Source organism: Molothrus ater, chromosome Z, assembly GCF_012460135.2.
Source record: "Molothrus ater isolate BHLD 08-10-18 breed brown headed cowbird chromosome Z, BPBGC_Mater_1.1, whole genome shotgun sequence".
Taxonomy (NCBI): Eukaryota; Metazoa; Chordata; class Aves; order Passeriformes; family Icteridae; genus Molothrus; species Molothrus ater.
In genome coordinates, this window is record NC_050511.2 from 26,722,375 (window position 1) to 26,739,810 (window position 17,436).

A 17,436-nucleotide genomic window follows, 5' to 3' on the forward strand; every position below is an offset into this window, starting at 1 on the left:
GTACAAAATGCTCAGTAAAGATAATCATTATTGAGACAGCAAGTAGAGTAACTGCATCACTGTAATAATGTAAATAAGTATGTCCACATAGGTGATATGTTTCTCTTTCTATGTCAGTTTAGTCTAAGTATGTATAAGAGACAGTGTTATTTTCTGGCCATGTCAGTCAAGGCATAATTTTCTGTTCCTGAAGTTGAAAGGAAATATGTCCTGTAAATAATATTCAGGGTTTGTATATATCCCACCCTAAAACCTAAGGGAAGATAAGCAAAAAAAAAAAAAGTTTGCTCTGTCTTGGTCGTCTGCATCTTTTTGTTTGTAATTAACTTCTTTCCAGCAATCTTTTGCTCATATGTGAAGGAAGTAGGAGTTCACACAAATATTACCCTTTATTTTAAGCTAGTATTCTATGAATTTGTCATTCCATGACTGTGGAACACATTGCATTTAGTGGGCACTATGTCTTTTTTGCAAGTCATACACTTTCAATTCTTAAACTTTTATGTTTTGTAATCCATAATAAAGTTTAATTTACTGATACCTGTAGTTAATGTTTTGTACTTACAGCAAAACAAAAAAAGAGACTTCTTAGGATTTTCTCCTAGAAATGGCAGTGAGGAAGTAGATGATGAAGAAATAATCTTTGCCAGGCTCATTATAGATATCTGAGTGAACCTTATATTCTTAGTAGAATAAAATTTGAGATTAGTCCATTCTTTCTCTGGGACACAGTTTCTGTAATCTTCATGATAGATTTTGCTTGTTTGTTTCTTTCATATTCCTCTATTTGTGTTTTCTGTCTTTAGCTTCATACTGTAGTCATGCAAAAGAAAAAATATTCCATATGAGATTTTCATCTTCTAGGCTAGTTCAACTTGCAGAGCAGCTTTTCACTTCAGTGTTAGTAGTTTTTCCTATCATTATGCAGAAAATTAACAAAACGTGCCTTCCTGCTTTTTAATACTGAGATTTCCCCAATTCAAGGGTTAGGTTGTCAACATTAAAGGTCTGTTTGCATGGTCCAAAATAAAAGTGCAAGATGTCTGTCATTATTTACATTTATTTTCTTTGTAATATGTTCTTCTGATTTCCAAAATTTTTAACTGTACGTTATAAATGTTCTCACAGCAGGTTATGACTTTTGCACAATGAACAGCGCTGATGCTTGCTGCTTGTCTGTAATTTGAGTTGTTAGGTTCTTTTCCACTGCCTGTAGCCAAGCTATAACAATCTTTATGTATTAGACAGCATTCTCTAGTGTAAAAGAATGGATCCCAGCCCTGGTACATCCAGGGAAAAAGTATTCTCAGTCAATGTAGTGTGTTCAGCCAAGAGTAAATAAGTGTTTTCGTAACTTATCCTGCCCTTGTGCTTATTTAAAATCTTCACTTCTGGAACAGTTCCTTTCTTTGTCAGCAGTCATACCTGCTGCACAGAAGTGCTGACGCAGGCAGCCTTGAAGCTTGTTGTTGTTCCTACTGAGCATCAGCTGCTGCTTGTTCATTTCAAGTACATGCTTTAGATAATGGAATTTAGTGTCAAAGAAAAAGGCTGAAGCAGATATTAAGGATTATATCAATATTGAGAAGTGCAGCTATTCCTCAAGTATACTTCTTAAACAAAAAAAGGAATAACTTGATGGTCTGTATTGATCACATGCTTTAATAATACTTAGAAGTTTTTTATGTCTAAAACACAATTTAAGAGATCACTTTTTGTTGTTAGGCTATTCTCTTAACTTTAGTATCCAGAATATTTTGCTATAGTGCTACAAACTCAGCAGTGTGACATGAGGAGAAGCTGTAAAATGTCCTTTCTTGCTCAGAATTGCTTAAGAAAGTTTGAATGCAGAAGCAAACTATATGTCTTTTTCTTTTTCCTCATACTGTGCTGACATTTTAAGTAAGGTAAATAAGAATAAGCCTTGAAAAAGATACTGCACGTTTCTCAGTTTGGAGAGAAGAAAATATACCTTTCTCCAGTGAAGAACTCCTGGGTTCCTTTTGTTTCTAATTTGAGTAAGGTCTACACATGATTGGAACGTAGCACAAAAGCTCCAAAAATACTCCTTCTAGTTAGTTGTCAGACCCAAAAACCAGAAATACATACGCAAGACAAAAGTGCCTTGCATGAATGTACAATCTGTGATGCCTGCTGACATCTTTAGGAGATTAAAGCAGTTTAGAGGAAATTAATAGTAAATAATGTGAAAATAATTCACTATTTTATTTGCTTTAGAATAGCCTATAAGCAACTGAGCTTTAGGTCTGAGCTGGAAATTGAGTAGGCCAGCCACTTCTTCCATGCAAATTTATATCATTGACTGAAGTGAGTAGGTACCCTCCTTATGTTAGTAAATTATTTTTGTGTGTTTATTGCTCTGGGCCTATCTCTGTCTATATCCATCCACACCTTCAAAAACTTGAATCCCAGGCTGTTCAGAAATAAGTGAAACATATTCATGATCCAAAATATTTACATCATATAAAGTATGCTTTCTGTACTTTTAATCTGACCATAGTATTTATGACGTCTTTATTTGTTGTAGAAAGCTGAGGAAAATGCAGAAGGAGTGGCATCTGGTCTTGGTCCTGATGGAGAGGTATGAATTTTTACAAGGTGTTTTTTTTTCTTCTTGTTACTTTTTGGTTTTTAAAGAAAGCAACTTTCCAGTGATTATTCTGGATTGTGTGTCATGGCTATAACTTCAAAAAGAGTTATGATGACAACTGTTCTAGGAGCTGTTTTTTATAAACAGAAATAATAATTATGTAGGTTAACATGTATGCTAGCCTTTCGCTATTCCTAAAATCAAAGACTAAAATGAAAACTATATTGACTCTATCACTGAGAGTGATGAAGTCTGCCTCTCAGTTTTGTAATGTGCTTACAAGAAATATTTTTCTTGCAGTCTGCATATAGACAACTTACTTTCTAGTTTGAGCGCATGAACACAATATAGTCAATCTTCTCATCTTTATAAAAAATACATTGTTGACATTGCATGTAATTATCTTGCAGCACAGGACTGAGTACAGTGCTGTGATGGATTAAGACATCTGAAAATTCTTTCCTCAGAAGCAAATGGAAATTAGTAATTTTTCTATGTCATTCTTCAGATAATATTGTTCATTCAGTAGCCCAGCATATGCTGCCTCATTCAGAGCTCTTCTGTTAATGCAATTTTTCTATTCCACTTCATTTTTATTTAAAGACTTTAGAATTGTGTTTGTTTTACTTGTGCTCTCTTTTTATACTTGAAAGTGATCGTTCTGCTAGTATAGTTAGAGTTATAGCAAAAATACTTCAGTATATTTGTATTTGCACAAGGAAAATGCACATAATATTCCTGTAAGTTCAGTATTAATGGAAACTGGCTGTGTTTAGCACTCTGACCAGTCACTACTTAGAACTGTTTAGAATTAGTTTTTCTTGCTCATATGTGTTTATTTAGAAAATATTCTTGGGTAAAAACAGTATTAGAAAGCAAAAAGTTTTTGAAGTAAAAAAATCTGTGATTAAACAGGGCAAAGAAATAACATAAAGAGTGATTATACTATTCTAGTTCTGTTACAACACAAATAAGAGATTTTGTTCTTACAGGTGCTTCATCAGCTTAGTTGAAGAAGTTAGGACAGTGAATCTTTAAAACAGGCCTTTACTTGGAAAGTTAACTGAATTGTTTGATTCTTGTTTCTCAAAAAAAAAAAAGCCATAAGGTCACTCTGTGTTTTTTTGTTACAGATGTCTGTTGGTATAAACAACAGGATTAAAGGCCTATAAAATACATAACTTGTGTCTTGGTCCACAAAAACCAATAGCGTGTTCTTTTCCATGTTGTTCTTGTTAATTTACTTGAGATATTGGGATATATTTCTGGATGTCACATAAAGTATGTTACACACAGAATACCGTGACTTAGTGTTTGCTTAGTGGAAAAGTGTGGCATCTAATAACAAAACTTCACTGGTTGTACAGAACTGCAATTTTGATAGTGCTATTAGTTCTTTTTATTATGTAAGCAAAGTATGAAGTTCAATTGCCTTATAGTGTAAAATGTCACTTGAATTTTTAGCCCATAGATGAGAGCAGTCAGATGAGTGACCTTCCAGTCAAAGTGACTCACACTGAAACAGGCAAAGTTCTTCTTGGACCAGAAGCACCCAAAGCAAGTCAGCTGGATGCTTGGCTGGAAATGAACCCTGGGTAAGTAGCTAGTATACAAAGTAGACTGTTTTTTCCTGTTTGCATTGATGTTTTTCATGTTATACTTTCTTGTTTACCAATTCTATTCTTGTTTCAATTTATTATATGTAAGCTGAGTAGGGGATGTTTTGAACCTATTAGCTTCCCCCTTTTAACTGTAATTCACGATCTTTCTGTCATTTTTGTATAGCTATGAAGTTGCTCCCAGATCAGACAGTGAAGATGAAAGTGGCTCTGAATATGAGGAGGAGGTATGTATCTTCAAAAAGAAATACTGTGACAATACAGTAAAAAAAAGTACTTATTTCATATTTAATTTTCCCCTTCTTCATAGTGAAGAGAGGGGAGGTGATAGCAGATGTGCAGGTGCTTTAAGACTGTTACGAACAGGAAAATTAATTGATTCTGTAGTTCTTGAATTTTAGCATTTGTTCTTTATATACTCTGTAAAGCCCTAACTGGTAATTGTCGTTAGGAAGAGTAAATATTTTACTGTGATTGTGAATGGTAATGAACCAGAGGATTTAGCAGGTTCCTGTTTTAAAATACATCTCAGAAAATGCTGCATTGTGGCTTTGTGCTGAATGAAATTAACATCTTCAAGGTTTATGCATTGAAGGTTTTATAGGCAATAAAAATCATGGTTACTACTTATGTGTATTAAAATGTTAGGGATTATGACAGGGATTTATATTCAGACTTTTCAGGGTAGGCTTATTTGATTGAGTATTTGGATGGTGATTTAAATACTGTTATTATAAAAATTCTAAAAAGAATCTTACCATTAATCCATACAAAGATCTCAGCTTTGCAGGGTCATCATATTACATACTATGAATAATGAATAGTGATAATTGCATAGCATTTTCAGATCAGTACTTTCTAAAGGAGAACAGAAATGAGGAATAGAGAAGGACAATGTTCAATCAACAGTCTGGTAGCAGAACTAGGTATAGTACTCAGATCTCCTAAGTTTAGTCTTTACACTACTGGACCAAACAACCACTGAAATTGACTGGACTGTATGATGTTACGGTGTGTCTTTGTAGGAGTAATTTCTGGTTTTGTAATTCTACACATCTGTTAGTATTAAGGTAGGAGAGAAGGGCCTGATATCTGTCAGATTTTAGAATCTCAGTGAGATTTTAAGTTAATGCTATCTGCTGCAACAGTAGTCAAAAGATGAGTTATTTCAAAAGAGTGAAAATAACTGATTTTAAAAAATTAAGAAACTAGAGGCCTAAATCAGTAGTACGTGACAGTATTTTAAGCCTTATTAATTTATCAGACATCTAGAATACAACACAAAAAAATACACATGGTATTGGAATACTCTCCATGAATATGGTAATCAGAGAAAGCCTTTGTTAAGGAAGATCATTACAGGGGAAAATAATTTTTATTTCAAAGTATTATTGACTTCCTTTGTTAGTGTGTGTCAAAAATCAATCATTTTGTTATGCTGCAGTGCAATTTTATTGCAGAATAGGTTTAAATTGAACCTTATGATTCAGATGTCTGTCATAAAACACTGACCAATGAAAGCTACCAGTATGAGAATGCCATTTGAAAGTATGACTGAGGTACACATTACACTACCCAGCACTTCTGTTCTTTTTCTGTATTTCTGTAGGATGAGGAAGAAGAATCAAACAAATTAGAAACAGATGAGAAGATACTTCTGGATCCTAACAGTGAGGAAGTTTCTGAGAAAGATGCAAAGCAAATCATTGAGTGAGTTTTCCTTAAGTATTGCTTATTAGGAACTGTGATATCTAACAGTGGTGTTTCACAGGAGTAGCTTTCTGTAGATTACAGTGAATTGCTTTACTTCTCTGGTATAAATACCTGCAGGAGAAGGAGCATGATCATTTAATTGTATACTCTTTATAATCTTGCACCCTTTGGTGTACTCACCTCACTCACAACTGTGGACTTGAACTGTTTCTTTAGACATGTAAGCCACGATCAAAAAATACTTGTTTGTAGGAATTCACTTGAGTTCTTTTTCTACTTTCCAGGACAGCGAAACAAGATGTGGATGATGAATATAGCATGCAATATAGTGCTAGAGGGTCTCAGTCCTACTACACTGTTGCTCATGCTATCACTGAAAGGGTGGAAAAGCAGTCTTCCCTTCTTATTAATGGCACATTAAAACATTATCAGGTGAGAAATCATTAAAACAATAAAATACCTAAAACTTGGGATTATGCCAAACATTTCAGTCTGATCTTTCAAACGGCAAACTGAAAATTTGTTAAGAAGTACAAAGGCTCTAGTACGTTAGAATTTGGAAGTTTGGACAAAGCAATGATACCTGTCACAGTTAATGTTACATACATACTCCTTGAACAATACAAATTTTTTACAGCTACCCCTACCTGTTCTTCATTGCAGGTGAATAATATTTTGATTTTGGCATCCTTCTAACTGACTTGTACTTTGATTTCTTACTCTTTTGGTGGGTTAACAGTATTTTCCTCCTTCCAATATTTACAAGTTTAGAATTTTATTTTTAATTAATGTCCGAATATTTTGGGGCAGTGATAGGTACTGAAAATAAGGTAATAACTTGAAAATAAGATAAATATTTTGCTGTGGAGGTTGATGTCACATGTTCTTCACAGACTTTCGCTGGATTTAGTAACCAAGACCTTTACTATTTTGATATAAGCTAGATTCACATGTGATTGAGAATGTCCTTGATGCATATTTTCTACACTTCTGCTATCACACAACTTTCCAGTGAACTCTGATAACCTGCATCTTATCGCTATTCAGAACATCGCTTGTATATATAAAACAATAATTATGTAGACAAAAGAGCTTTCCTCAGTTCTGAAGTGACTTTGTAGGTGGGACATAGAGTGACACTACAGATTCCAGTCAGCTCTTGATGACTTAATAGTAAATATGAATCAGTCCACATGTATGTAAGGCCAGTAAATTTGCAATTATTATGGACAGTTATTTTGGATACTGTCTTGCAGGAAGAGCAGACAATTACTTCAAGAGTGTATTGTAGAATTTTTCCTCTGAACATTCTCAGGCCACCTAATTTCCTGCTCTCTCCATGCATGGGAGACACCAAAACTCTGGATATGAGGAGCAGAAACTTCACGCATCCATCAGTAATGTGATACACACATGTGAAAATCTGTCTGAGAAGGGAATAGTGCTTTCTAGCAGCATTCCTTGGAGTGTGAAATTCTGTTATGTAGATACTGCTAAGCTACAGAACTCTGGCTCCCTTCCAGCTCTGGAATTTCATACACAAGGCATATTTGGACAAAGGTGGCCTACTCTGATGTGGAGTTTTGAATGGCAGGTACTAAGTGGACATGTGCTACAAGAGCTTTAGCATACCAGTGATACAGTTTGCAAGTGTGTTTTGTGCGGTTTTGATGAGTTTGGTTTTGAAAGATTTTAATTGACACACACAAATGTCATGAAATACACACAGAAAGTTTCAGCATTTGAGAGTGTTGAAACTGAGGAACAAATACCTGCTGTGGTGTTTATCAGCCTTACTATAAGTGCCTCTATTGCTTTGTGTGCAGTAGTAAAACCTTTATACATGAAATTTGACTTTATCTTACAGAGTGTTTTAAACAGAACATTTTTTCCATGTAAAGATAGGCAGGGGTCTCCATGCATATAGTATTACTAAAGGAAATTTAACTTATAAGTAGACAGGGACATCAGAACATTAGTTCCGTGCTGCTGATTTATTGTTAATTATTTTTGTGGGTTTTAAATAACTGAAACTCATTTCATTTCAGCTCCAGGGACTGGAGTGGATGGTTTCTCTTTATAATAACAATCTGAATGGAATTTTAGCAGATGAAATGGGACTAGGAAAGACAATACAAACTATTGCTCTGATCACTTACCTGATGGAGCACAAAAGACTCAATGGCCCCTATCTCATCATTGTTCCCTTGTCGTAAGTAATGGGTCTCATTCTGGCATTATTGTCCTAAGCATTGCAGATTGGTTTATTTGGAACACAACACTCTGGCAAAACCAGAAAGCTGGTAAAACACTTGAGTCTATTAATTTTGGCAAACTGTATTGAATTTACTGTAATTCACTCTTAAGCCAAATGAGGGGGATGTTTTTTCTTTCCTATTGCATGCAAGCACTTCACTTTTCAGCTTTTAACTGCTAATAAAAATCTCTTGCTTAATTCTTTAAGCAGCTGGTGCCTCATCTGATATCATGCAAGCATACTTTAATGAAGTTGATCTTTTAAGTACTGTATAGGTATCCGTGGATATATGTAGCCTTGATTGCTATACACACTTTTGTCAGGTGTGCAGATTATGATTGTTTATTGTGCTACCTCCCTTTTGCTCTGCCTTAGCTTTTCAAAATGCTGCTTGTTTTACAAATTTCTTTTAGCACGTTTTATTTTCTCCAAAGGTCAGGTGTGGGTTTTAGTGATTTGAATAAAAAATGTCAGTCATTGTAGAAATCTTGTGTTGAGGAATCGTTATCTTATTTTTATGTGTAATTGACTTGATTGATGTTGAGAGGTTCCCTGGTAATTTCATTAGCTAATTTGTCCACCAATTGTGCTGAGCATGCAAATTTGTCCTAGAATTAGGATAAATTTGATTTGTAGTCATCTCTTGACTTCTTTTGAGGTGTCCTCTCTTCTGGCTGTGCTGTAGTAGTAACTGATTAACTAAGATAAATGCCACAGGTGTGCTTAATTGTATGAACACAAATTATAAGCTTAGTTTGAAAAGAAACACCTGGGAGAAGATCTATAAAACAAAAATAGTGGGAGTGTTATTAATGTCAATTTTCATGTGGGCACAGTAAAAAATATGATTTCTTTTATGTACTCCAGTGTTTTTTTTAAAAAGTCAGAAGAGATGAAAGTTCTTTCTTTTATACATTTTAAAAGCTGCCTTTCTCTGCCTTTTCTACCTTGCTAGTATTGCTGTCATCATTGGTCCACTAAGAAGAGGAAAAAAAAAGCAAGCAGCTGAAAAGCCTCAAGGGTTTTTTTTGCTGTTGTCTCATAATAGCAATTAGCTTCACTATATAGCAACTTTTTTGTTGGGGTAAAACAGCAGAAACAGTGCAAGAATGGATCCTCAAAGTAGTGGTTGGTGGCACTACGAGTAGTTCTGCTTGAGTAGAGCACAGATAGTTCTGCTTGAGTAGAGCACAGTAGATAAAGTCTATTTTCAGTTTCATTGGGCTGTATTTGAAAAGCTGTAGTGTCCACTTTTGGATGATATATCTAGTATAGAGGAACTTGCAAATCTATTTTTTGTCCAGAGACACTGTTCTTATTGTTACTATGTTCCAAAGTATAAAGGTGCATGTGAAACGCTACTTTTAGTGGTTTCAGAAAGGGCCATGAATACAAGAAGGATGAGTGTTTCACACATTTTTTTCCTGGTTGTATCCCTCTGAAATGCTTGTATTTTATTGCAGTGTATATAAAGTGCATTTTTAAAATAAGTTGTTATTTCTGTGGGTTGATTACATAAAATGTGTTGAAAAGCTGGCAGCCACTTGGAAACCCTTAAAAAGTTTGATCTGCAGATGATGAAACATGTTACCTTTTCTCTATAATCTCTATAGGACTTTATCCAATTGGACATATGAATTTGACAAATGGGCTCCTTCAGTGGTGAAGATATCTTACAAGGTTTGATTTGCTTTTTATATGACTGTAGAATTGCAGGAATGAGAACTAGAGACAGTTTTTCCTCTGTCTCTGCAAGCTTTTAAACTATCCGCTCATCAGGTTTTGTCATGTACTAAGCAGTGTGAGTTAGCCACACTAAGAGGACTGTAATAAACTGTGAAAGATTGTAGAAGTAAAACAGCTGTAAATCATTGTACAAAATGCAGAACCAAATATTTAATTATCACATTTGCAAGGCTTCTGCTGAGAGTTAAGAATGGTAACTACCTAACATTTTATTCCTAGCTAAATACTTTCTTGTTTGGCTCCTGTAGTAGTGATGTAGTCAAGCAATTTGTATGGAGACCAGACCACTGGCTTTATATTTCCGTGAGCCCCATCAGTGGCTTTGCAGTCTAGCAGAGGTTTAGGGAAGGCACTCTGACAAGGTCTGGAATTTTGTCAATGTATTATTCACAGTATGGTAGGATTGCAGGTTCATCTGATTGCTTATTATCTGGTAATTCATAAAAACAATGTTTTTTCTTCATCAAAGTAAAGAATAACAACTCACATGTCTCTCTCTTTTAGGGTACACCTGCAATGCGCCGCTCACTTGTTCCTCAGCTTCGAAGTGGAAAATTTAATGTTCTTTTAACTACTTACGAGTACATAATAAAGGACAAACATATCCTTGCTAAGGTAATTTTGACTATTATGTCTCTACAGCAAGACCCAGACACCTTCAAGTGGTACATACCACAAAACATGTTTTTGTTTTATGGGGAAGTTCCTGGTTGTTCTGTCCTTCAATAAAAGTTATCCCTTTCATTTACACTTCTGTTTCTCAGTTTATGATTGAACTTCTCAGTCACAGCTGTCCCTTCTGTAAACACTAGGATTTTCCCAAATGTGTCCAGGGGACTAATTTCTTTGTGCAATTCTGTCATTACTGTATACCTGGCTGTCCTTGGAAGAACATGACTTTTCTCACCTCTGCATAGTATTCAGCCTAATCTGCATCAGTGACTTTTCACTTTTCCTGTTATTTCTTTCCTAAAACTGACTCCTATTAGGGCCCTTCCAGCTCTGTGGTCACTTTCCCCCACATGACTAAATAGTCAGCTATATCATGAATTTGGTGTCCAGGCTAAAGAGTCTACACCTTGCACTTCTTAGGGGCTCACTGTTTTTCTACAGGTAGGTATCAAATATAATTAATTTTAAAAGCCTACTATACTGTAAGACTATTTCATGTGTGCACAAAGCAGAGGTATTCTGCTATACAAAGAAACCATATTGGTTTTCCTGTAGTTTTATTGTTCATTTTCACTTCATTTTATCTGTTGCATTCTGCATATTTACTGCATATCACTTGTTTGTCCTTTCTAATACAAAGGCAGTGCATTTTCTTCTTATCATTCTGAATGCTTGAGGACAGCTTGAGACTACATATTGTTCTTTTTCCTTTTTTTCCCCCCACTCTTTCTGAAAGATAGAAGGACAGCACTATACCACTCATCCTGTCCTGGGAAATGGAATTAGGTAGCACGTGTAAAAGTACAAACTGAGGCCTTCCTAGTCATATGGTCAGTATGTTGTAGTACAGGTGGTAACAGAGAGCTTGAACAACAGCTTTCAACATCTGCTGTGATTGCATTTAAGATTTCTTATTAAGAAATAGAAACTTTAGTTGAAAATGCAGTAACTGAGATGTTTTTAATTATGCTGCTTTCTTTTGAAGTAAAAACTTAGTATTAGCTGAAACAAAATAAAGTTCAGGGTTGCTGTTGTTTATGAGCGTACTCACCTTTATCTGAAAAGGCTTTTCTCTCCTGTCAAGGTTCTTGTTACAGACAGATTTATTTGCAGTTTATATGGTTTCTTTTCTCCACTGTGAACCATATTCTGGCCTTGAAGAGCCAGTCATTCTAATCTTTCCCAAAAATGGAAGGAATCTGCTTGCTGTTAACTGTTCAATTCCAGTCAGAATTCACCATCAGATTGAGTGTACCTAGTGTTTGTCTCTCTGTGTGTTGGTAGCAAGGACACTGATAGTTGCATAATGCTTGATTTGGCTTTCCTCAAGGTTGAGACTGATTGATGTCTCAGGCTTTAAGTATTTTTGTTTTATACTTGTCGTGAGGACCTTGACAAAGTCTGGCCTTTTCTAACTTTGCCAGCTTTTCTTCTTTTTCTTTCAGATTCGGTGGAAGTACATGATAGTAGATGAGGGCCATCGAATGAAGAACCATCACTGCAAGCTGACTCAGGTCTTGAATACTCACTATGTGGCCCCTCGGCGAATCCTGCTGACTGGGACTCCTTTGCAGAACAAATTGCCTGAACTTTGGGCTCTCCTCAATTTCCTTCTTCCAACCATTTTCAAGAGCTGTAGCACCTTTGAGCAGTGGTTCAATGCTCCATTTGCCATGACTGGAGAAAGGGTACTGTGGCAGCAGTTTTTTTTTTAAAGATCAGAAATAAACCACTTTGATGAAAACAGAAAAGAGCTTACTCAGATGGATTAGTGTTTGAACTTGTGCTGATACTTAAGGATTTAACATAACTAAAAGACCCCTTTTTTATAATACCAAAATTTTAATGTTTAAAGTGCATTTTTTGACTCAGTGTCAGTTTGGTTGTAAGATGCAAATAATCATTGCACATTTTTAGCAGTCCATGTGAGAGAAGACATTAACTAATATATTTGAGTTGTCTTGTAGTGACTTATAAACTTTTCTAGGTGGACTTAAATGAGGAAGAAACTATTCTGATCATCCGTCGTCTGCATAAAGTGCTTCGGCCCTTCTTGCTGAGAAGACTGAAGAAGGAGGTTGAGTCTCAACTCCCAGAAAAGGTTTGCAATGAGAGGGATTTTGGAAGGGGTTTAATAATCTTTCTGAGCATTTAGTTTTGAGATTTATTTTGCAGAACAGGACTTCTTTAGTGTTTGTTTGTTTATACCTCTTCAGAGAAAGCTAAGGAAACCTGGGTACCTGAAGTGTCTGCATTCTCAGGATTCCTCTCCAACCTTATATGTGTTTGTTGTAACCAGTGTAAGATATACAGCTTCTATGCATTATAGTCTGGTTTCAATATATGAGCCAGCTGTACACTGAGGATGAAATTCTGTCCCATACCATCTTTCTTGCATTGGGTTGAAGCTAGTTCACTGAAATTTCTGAGGGACTACTGCACTTTATAAAGCAGGCACAATTTGGTTTATTATCATTCAGGAGTTGTGTGAAGTGTCTTGTTGAAATTGCACAATTATTTTTAACTAGTGTCATTTTAATTCAGAACATAAAATTATTTTCTGATTTCGAAGGAAATTGTTTTCATTTCTGGATAACTCATTTTGTCCCATTGTGTCCTCCTCTGCAATTCTGCATCCCTCTTCACAGAATAACAGCAACTAAAATAAAAAAAAGTAAATTTGAAGGTGTGATAAGGAAAAACTGGTTTTAAGGTAAACTGGATTAAAACCAAACAAAACTGAAATATCTATAAGGTGTGTTATGAGCCGACTGGCTAAATGAATGGAGAGCTGTGTACAAATGCTTAGAGACAATACAAAGAAGGGCATTTTAAAATTATTTTTCATCTTTGTAATCATGTAAATACTACTTCTGTTGCAAATTTCTGTTCCTTCAAATGTCAAATTCTCAATATCCTCAGAAGAATTTATTTGAGAATAAAATATGTTTGCATTTGAAAATAATACTTAAATCAAACCACTGACAAATCCAGTAATAGGCACTGGCGAGGCAAAATTTTCAAGTTACATACACACTCATACTCAGAAGATCATGTTTCTTTTTGTTGCCATTAACTGAAAAAAGGAGTTTATCCAGCCACGAGGATTGAACCTGGGGGCAGAAGCCTAATCAGGTTCATTTGCTCTTGCAGATGTTGGTAAACATTGAAGAAAATCACTTCTGTTTAAGTAGTTTATACTCTTGTCTTTCTGAGAAGAAAATAACCTGATAGTTTTCTTCTTGTTTATTTATTAAACACGAGAAATCTTACTCATTGTCTTTCTTTCATAGCTTGAAAGATTTGTAGCCACTAGTGTGATTTTGTTATGTTACAGTTTTTATTTGACATAACTTAATAAAACTGTAGTGATTATAATCTGGACATTTGGCAATAGAAAAAATTACATAAAATTGGTGTGTGAAGTCTTTCTGTTACTATTTTTAAATCTAGTATGCAGTTAAGAACTAAATATAGTTTTGCAAAGCTGAGCAAGTCAGGCTGAATGTAGCAATCATGTAATACTGTATTAAGTCCTAGTGTTTTAGTGGATATTGAGAAAATGGTGGCAGTCTAGATAAACATTATGCCAGTTAGACTTTATAATTACTAGATATATAGTGATGATATTTTTATGATGCTTTGCTTGGTATTTTTATAATACTTAACAGACAAAATAAATTCAATTGGTTATTAAACATAAAATAGTTTTTTAGTTGCATGTGAATTTCATAATTATTTTTAAGTTATTTTTTTAGATTTTAAAAATTAGAGAGTGAGAAATAAAGTATGTTTGGTAATCTTGCAGTTGCATCTTTAGGATCCAGCTGTCTCACTGCAGCTGTGACTCACAAATACTCATTTCTGTGCTTGCAGTTGTATTGCTGGTCATGGAAATTTTATGTGGTGATCTGGTAAATAAAAGATTAGTAGGGTTTTTTTGTTTTGTTGTAGAATGACAAGAACCTGCAGTTAGTTCTCACTGACATTACTATGCCCGCATGTTCATGGTTTTGTGGTTTTTTTTAATACCAGGTGGAATATGTGATCAAATGTGATATGTCAGCTCTTCAAAAGATCCTGTATCGTCACATGCAAGCCAAGGGGATCCTTCTCACTGATGGTTCTGAAAAAGACAAGAAGGTACAAAAGAAAGACTAAAATATAAAGAAAATAATGTATTATGAGTGAACATGTTAATAACATGACTTCTGTTTTATAAAATTAATCTATAGGTCCTTACAGGTATCTCCCATGGGAAGAGAAATTTCAGGCATGCCTTTCAGTTACAAGACAGCAGCTATACACAAAGAGAAGTGTAGCTGCATTCAGTTGTATTCAGTGTAGTTGCACTGCCTTTCTGCAAATAGGCAATGTTTGAAAAAAACCTGCATTTTCCTTGGCTGAGCTTGATTCAATAATATATCTGAATAATTGTGATTGTGGGAATGATGGCTAGAGAAGGTCATTTATCTTGTTTTTCAGAGCTATTAGTTAAGTCTTGTTTCAGTTAGCTAGGACTGTATGCTTGCATTCATCCTTACAAGGTCTGTTGGTGACAAAATTCTTTAAGAGATCAGTAAGATTCAAGGTCATATAGTCAGATTTAGACTTTGTAGTAGTAAATGTTGGTTATGCTGTCATGGGGTTTGATCCAGTCACTACTGAGTAAAGAAATTGCCATTCATCAACTTTTCACATGATAACAGATTTGAAATATAGTAAATGTGAAATACTTTGAACAGACACTACAGAATATCTAGAATATAAGAGTTTCAGTTTGCACCCTCTAGTGTGTATATTGCTGATGCAGGGTGCATATAGTCTTTCCATTATCCTTTTTAATTTTACATTGGTACAAAGAAATATTTTGGTGATTTTTCTCTTCAGTATCTTACTTTACCTTCCTAGTTCTTTGCAGTCAAATTGTTTTCTTTACTGGTGCTTAATTAAACTCCAGAAAAAGGGCTGTTTTTCACTGGATATTGAAACGCATCTTCATAGTTTGAACACTTTTTAGACATTAATTCATATTACTCAGTTGTATTTTTAATGCATTTTTTCAGTTTGGTGTCTTTATGTTTGTCCTAAAAAATTTCATTTTGTATCACAGTCTTCCACTTCCTTTTCTGGTCTCTTTCTTTCATCTGCTCAGACATTTCCATGTACTTTTCCCTACCTGTTTCTCTACCTGGCTTTGTGATTAACTGGTTAAAATTGCCTTTGCTGTCATCTGAACACTTCCCTTGCCTTCTTCTCTCCCCAGGGGGCTAAAATTTTTCCTTTCTTGCAACTCTCTCTTAATTGATTTTTTTTTAAATGCTAAATCAAACTCTGTTATCACTGCTACCTGTTGTCAGCAAAGGGAGGTGGTTGTTAAGATTGCTTAGCTTCAATGATCAAGCAACCATTGTGTTAGGAAAAAAATCATGTCCTTCTACAGCTCTGGCCTGGACCCAGCTGAGATTAGAGACAATTCTCTCAGATGGAAAGCTCTAGGAAATTATTTTTATAACAAATATGAACTACATTTTTGGAGCAAATTAGACATGATCTTGGAAAGAACAAAACCAAGTTTTAAATATATGGAGTGCCCCCTTCAAATGGATTATCTCTAGATGAAAGTTATGATTTCAGTGTACTTCCCAGAAAAGACTAGAATATTTCTTTTATATATTATAATTAAGTACTGAACTTTCCCCTAGTTTACAACTCAAAATTGGTCAATTGTTTTGGCTAAGATTTTTTAAATAAATCTGAATTAGTCATATAGTAAACTTGGAATACTGATGCCACTCTGATCACATTTTTATAAAGTGGCAACAAAACAAAATGGCATTAGAAAGCAATGTTAATATGATACAATGGTCTCAAATGTATGCTGACCAGCTGCAGTTAGTTTTTAACTGTATAGTGTTACACCTGAGTGTCTGATGAGTGTCCTGGTTCTACAAGATTACCTATAGTGTATGTTTTGAGAATATACTTCCTTAAATAATATTACTCATGAAGTTGTTGAGCTTTAGCATTTTAGTATCTCTGGCCTGATGTTTTCCTTGGCCTGATGTTTGCTTGGAGTGAGAAACCCATATATTGAGTTAACAGACTGGAGAAGCTACTATGGAATTGAAAATAATCCAGCTAGAATTACTTCTGTTAGAGGGTTCAGACACTGTGAAGTTTGTATGGTTTCATAGTAAACAGTATAATCAGGACAGTAGATGCTTTGCTTCCCATCAAGAATACTGCAGGTAGAAATGTAGTGCACTTTGTCAATTACTTCAAGGTCTTCCTTTTTCATTACAGAGCATCCTTATGACAGATGAATTTATAGAGCAAGACAATAGTTTTTTTATTTTCGTTGTTTTGATTTGTCCTGGTTTGTTATTTTCTTATTGTAGAGTTTTGTTGTGTTTTGATTTCCTTTTGTTGTTTTTTTTTTTAATTCGTGATGTAATTTGGATTTGGGATAAAAGTATGTTGAAAGGGTATATTCATAAGCCAAGAACTTAATTATTTGGTTTACATTGTTTGTACCCATAGGGAAAAGGTGGAGCAAAAACTCTTATGAACACTATCATGCAATTGAGAAAGATATGCAATCACCCATACATGTTTCAACACATTGAGGTAAGACCAATAGGTCTGATTTTGAGAGTTATTTTTATTCAGTAAAATAGGATAGGATAGTAGAAAACTGCTGCTAAAGCTTATGTGTGTGGGAGGGGACATCTCCGTCCACAAAATTTATACTGGAAGGGACAGATTCAGAAAAAATATGTATTATAGCCAACAAGTGCCATCTTCTTATTGATAAT

General features: G+C 34.8%; 1 protein-coding gene across 1 annotated transcript in view; it reads left to right on the forward strand.

Annotated features, from left to right (window-relative positions):
* SMARCA2 (SWI/SNF related, matrix associated, actin dependent regulator of chromatin, subfamily a, member 2) overlaps positions 1 to 17,436 on the forward strand; it is a 116,502-nt gene that overhangs the window by 46,197 nt on the left and 52,869 nt on the right. Inside the window, exons 11-22 of the mRNA XM_036402793.2 lie at positions 2,549 to 2,602; positions 4,076 to 4,206; positions 4,397 to 4,457; positions 5,840 to 5,940; positions 6,228 to 6,375; positions 7,992 to 8,155; positions 9,814 to 9,880; positions 10,451 to 10,561; positions 12,064 to 12,306; positions 12,606 to 12,719; positions 14,654 to 14,761; positions 17,162 to 17,248. Of these exons, the coding sequence (XP_036258686.1) occupies positions 2,549 to 2,602; positions 4,076 to 4,206; positions 4,397 to 4,457; positions 5,840 to 5,940; positions 6,228 to 6,375; positions 7,992 to 8,155; positions 9,814 to 9,880; positions 10,451 to 10,561; positions 12,064 to 12,306; positions 12,606 to 12,719; positions 14,654 to 14,761; positions 17,162 to 17,248 (1,389 nt within the window). The remainder of the gene's footprint in view (positions 1 to 2,548; positions 2,603 to 4,075; positions 4,207 to 4,396; positions 4,458 to 5,839; positions 5,941 to 6,227; positions 6,376 to 7,991; positions 8,156 to 9,813; positions 9,881 to 10,450; positions 10,562 to 12,063; positions 12,307 to 12,605; positions 12,720 to 14,653; positions 14,762 to 17,161; positions 17,249 to 17,436) is intronic.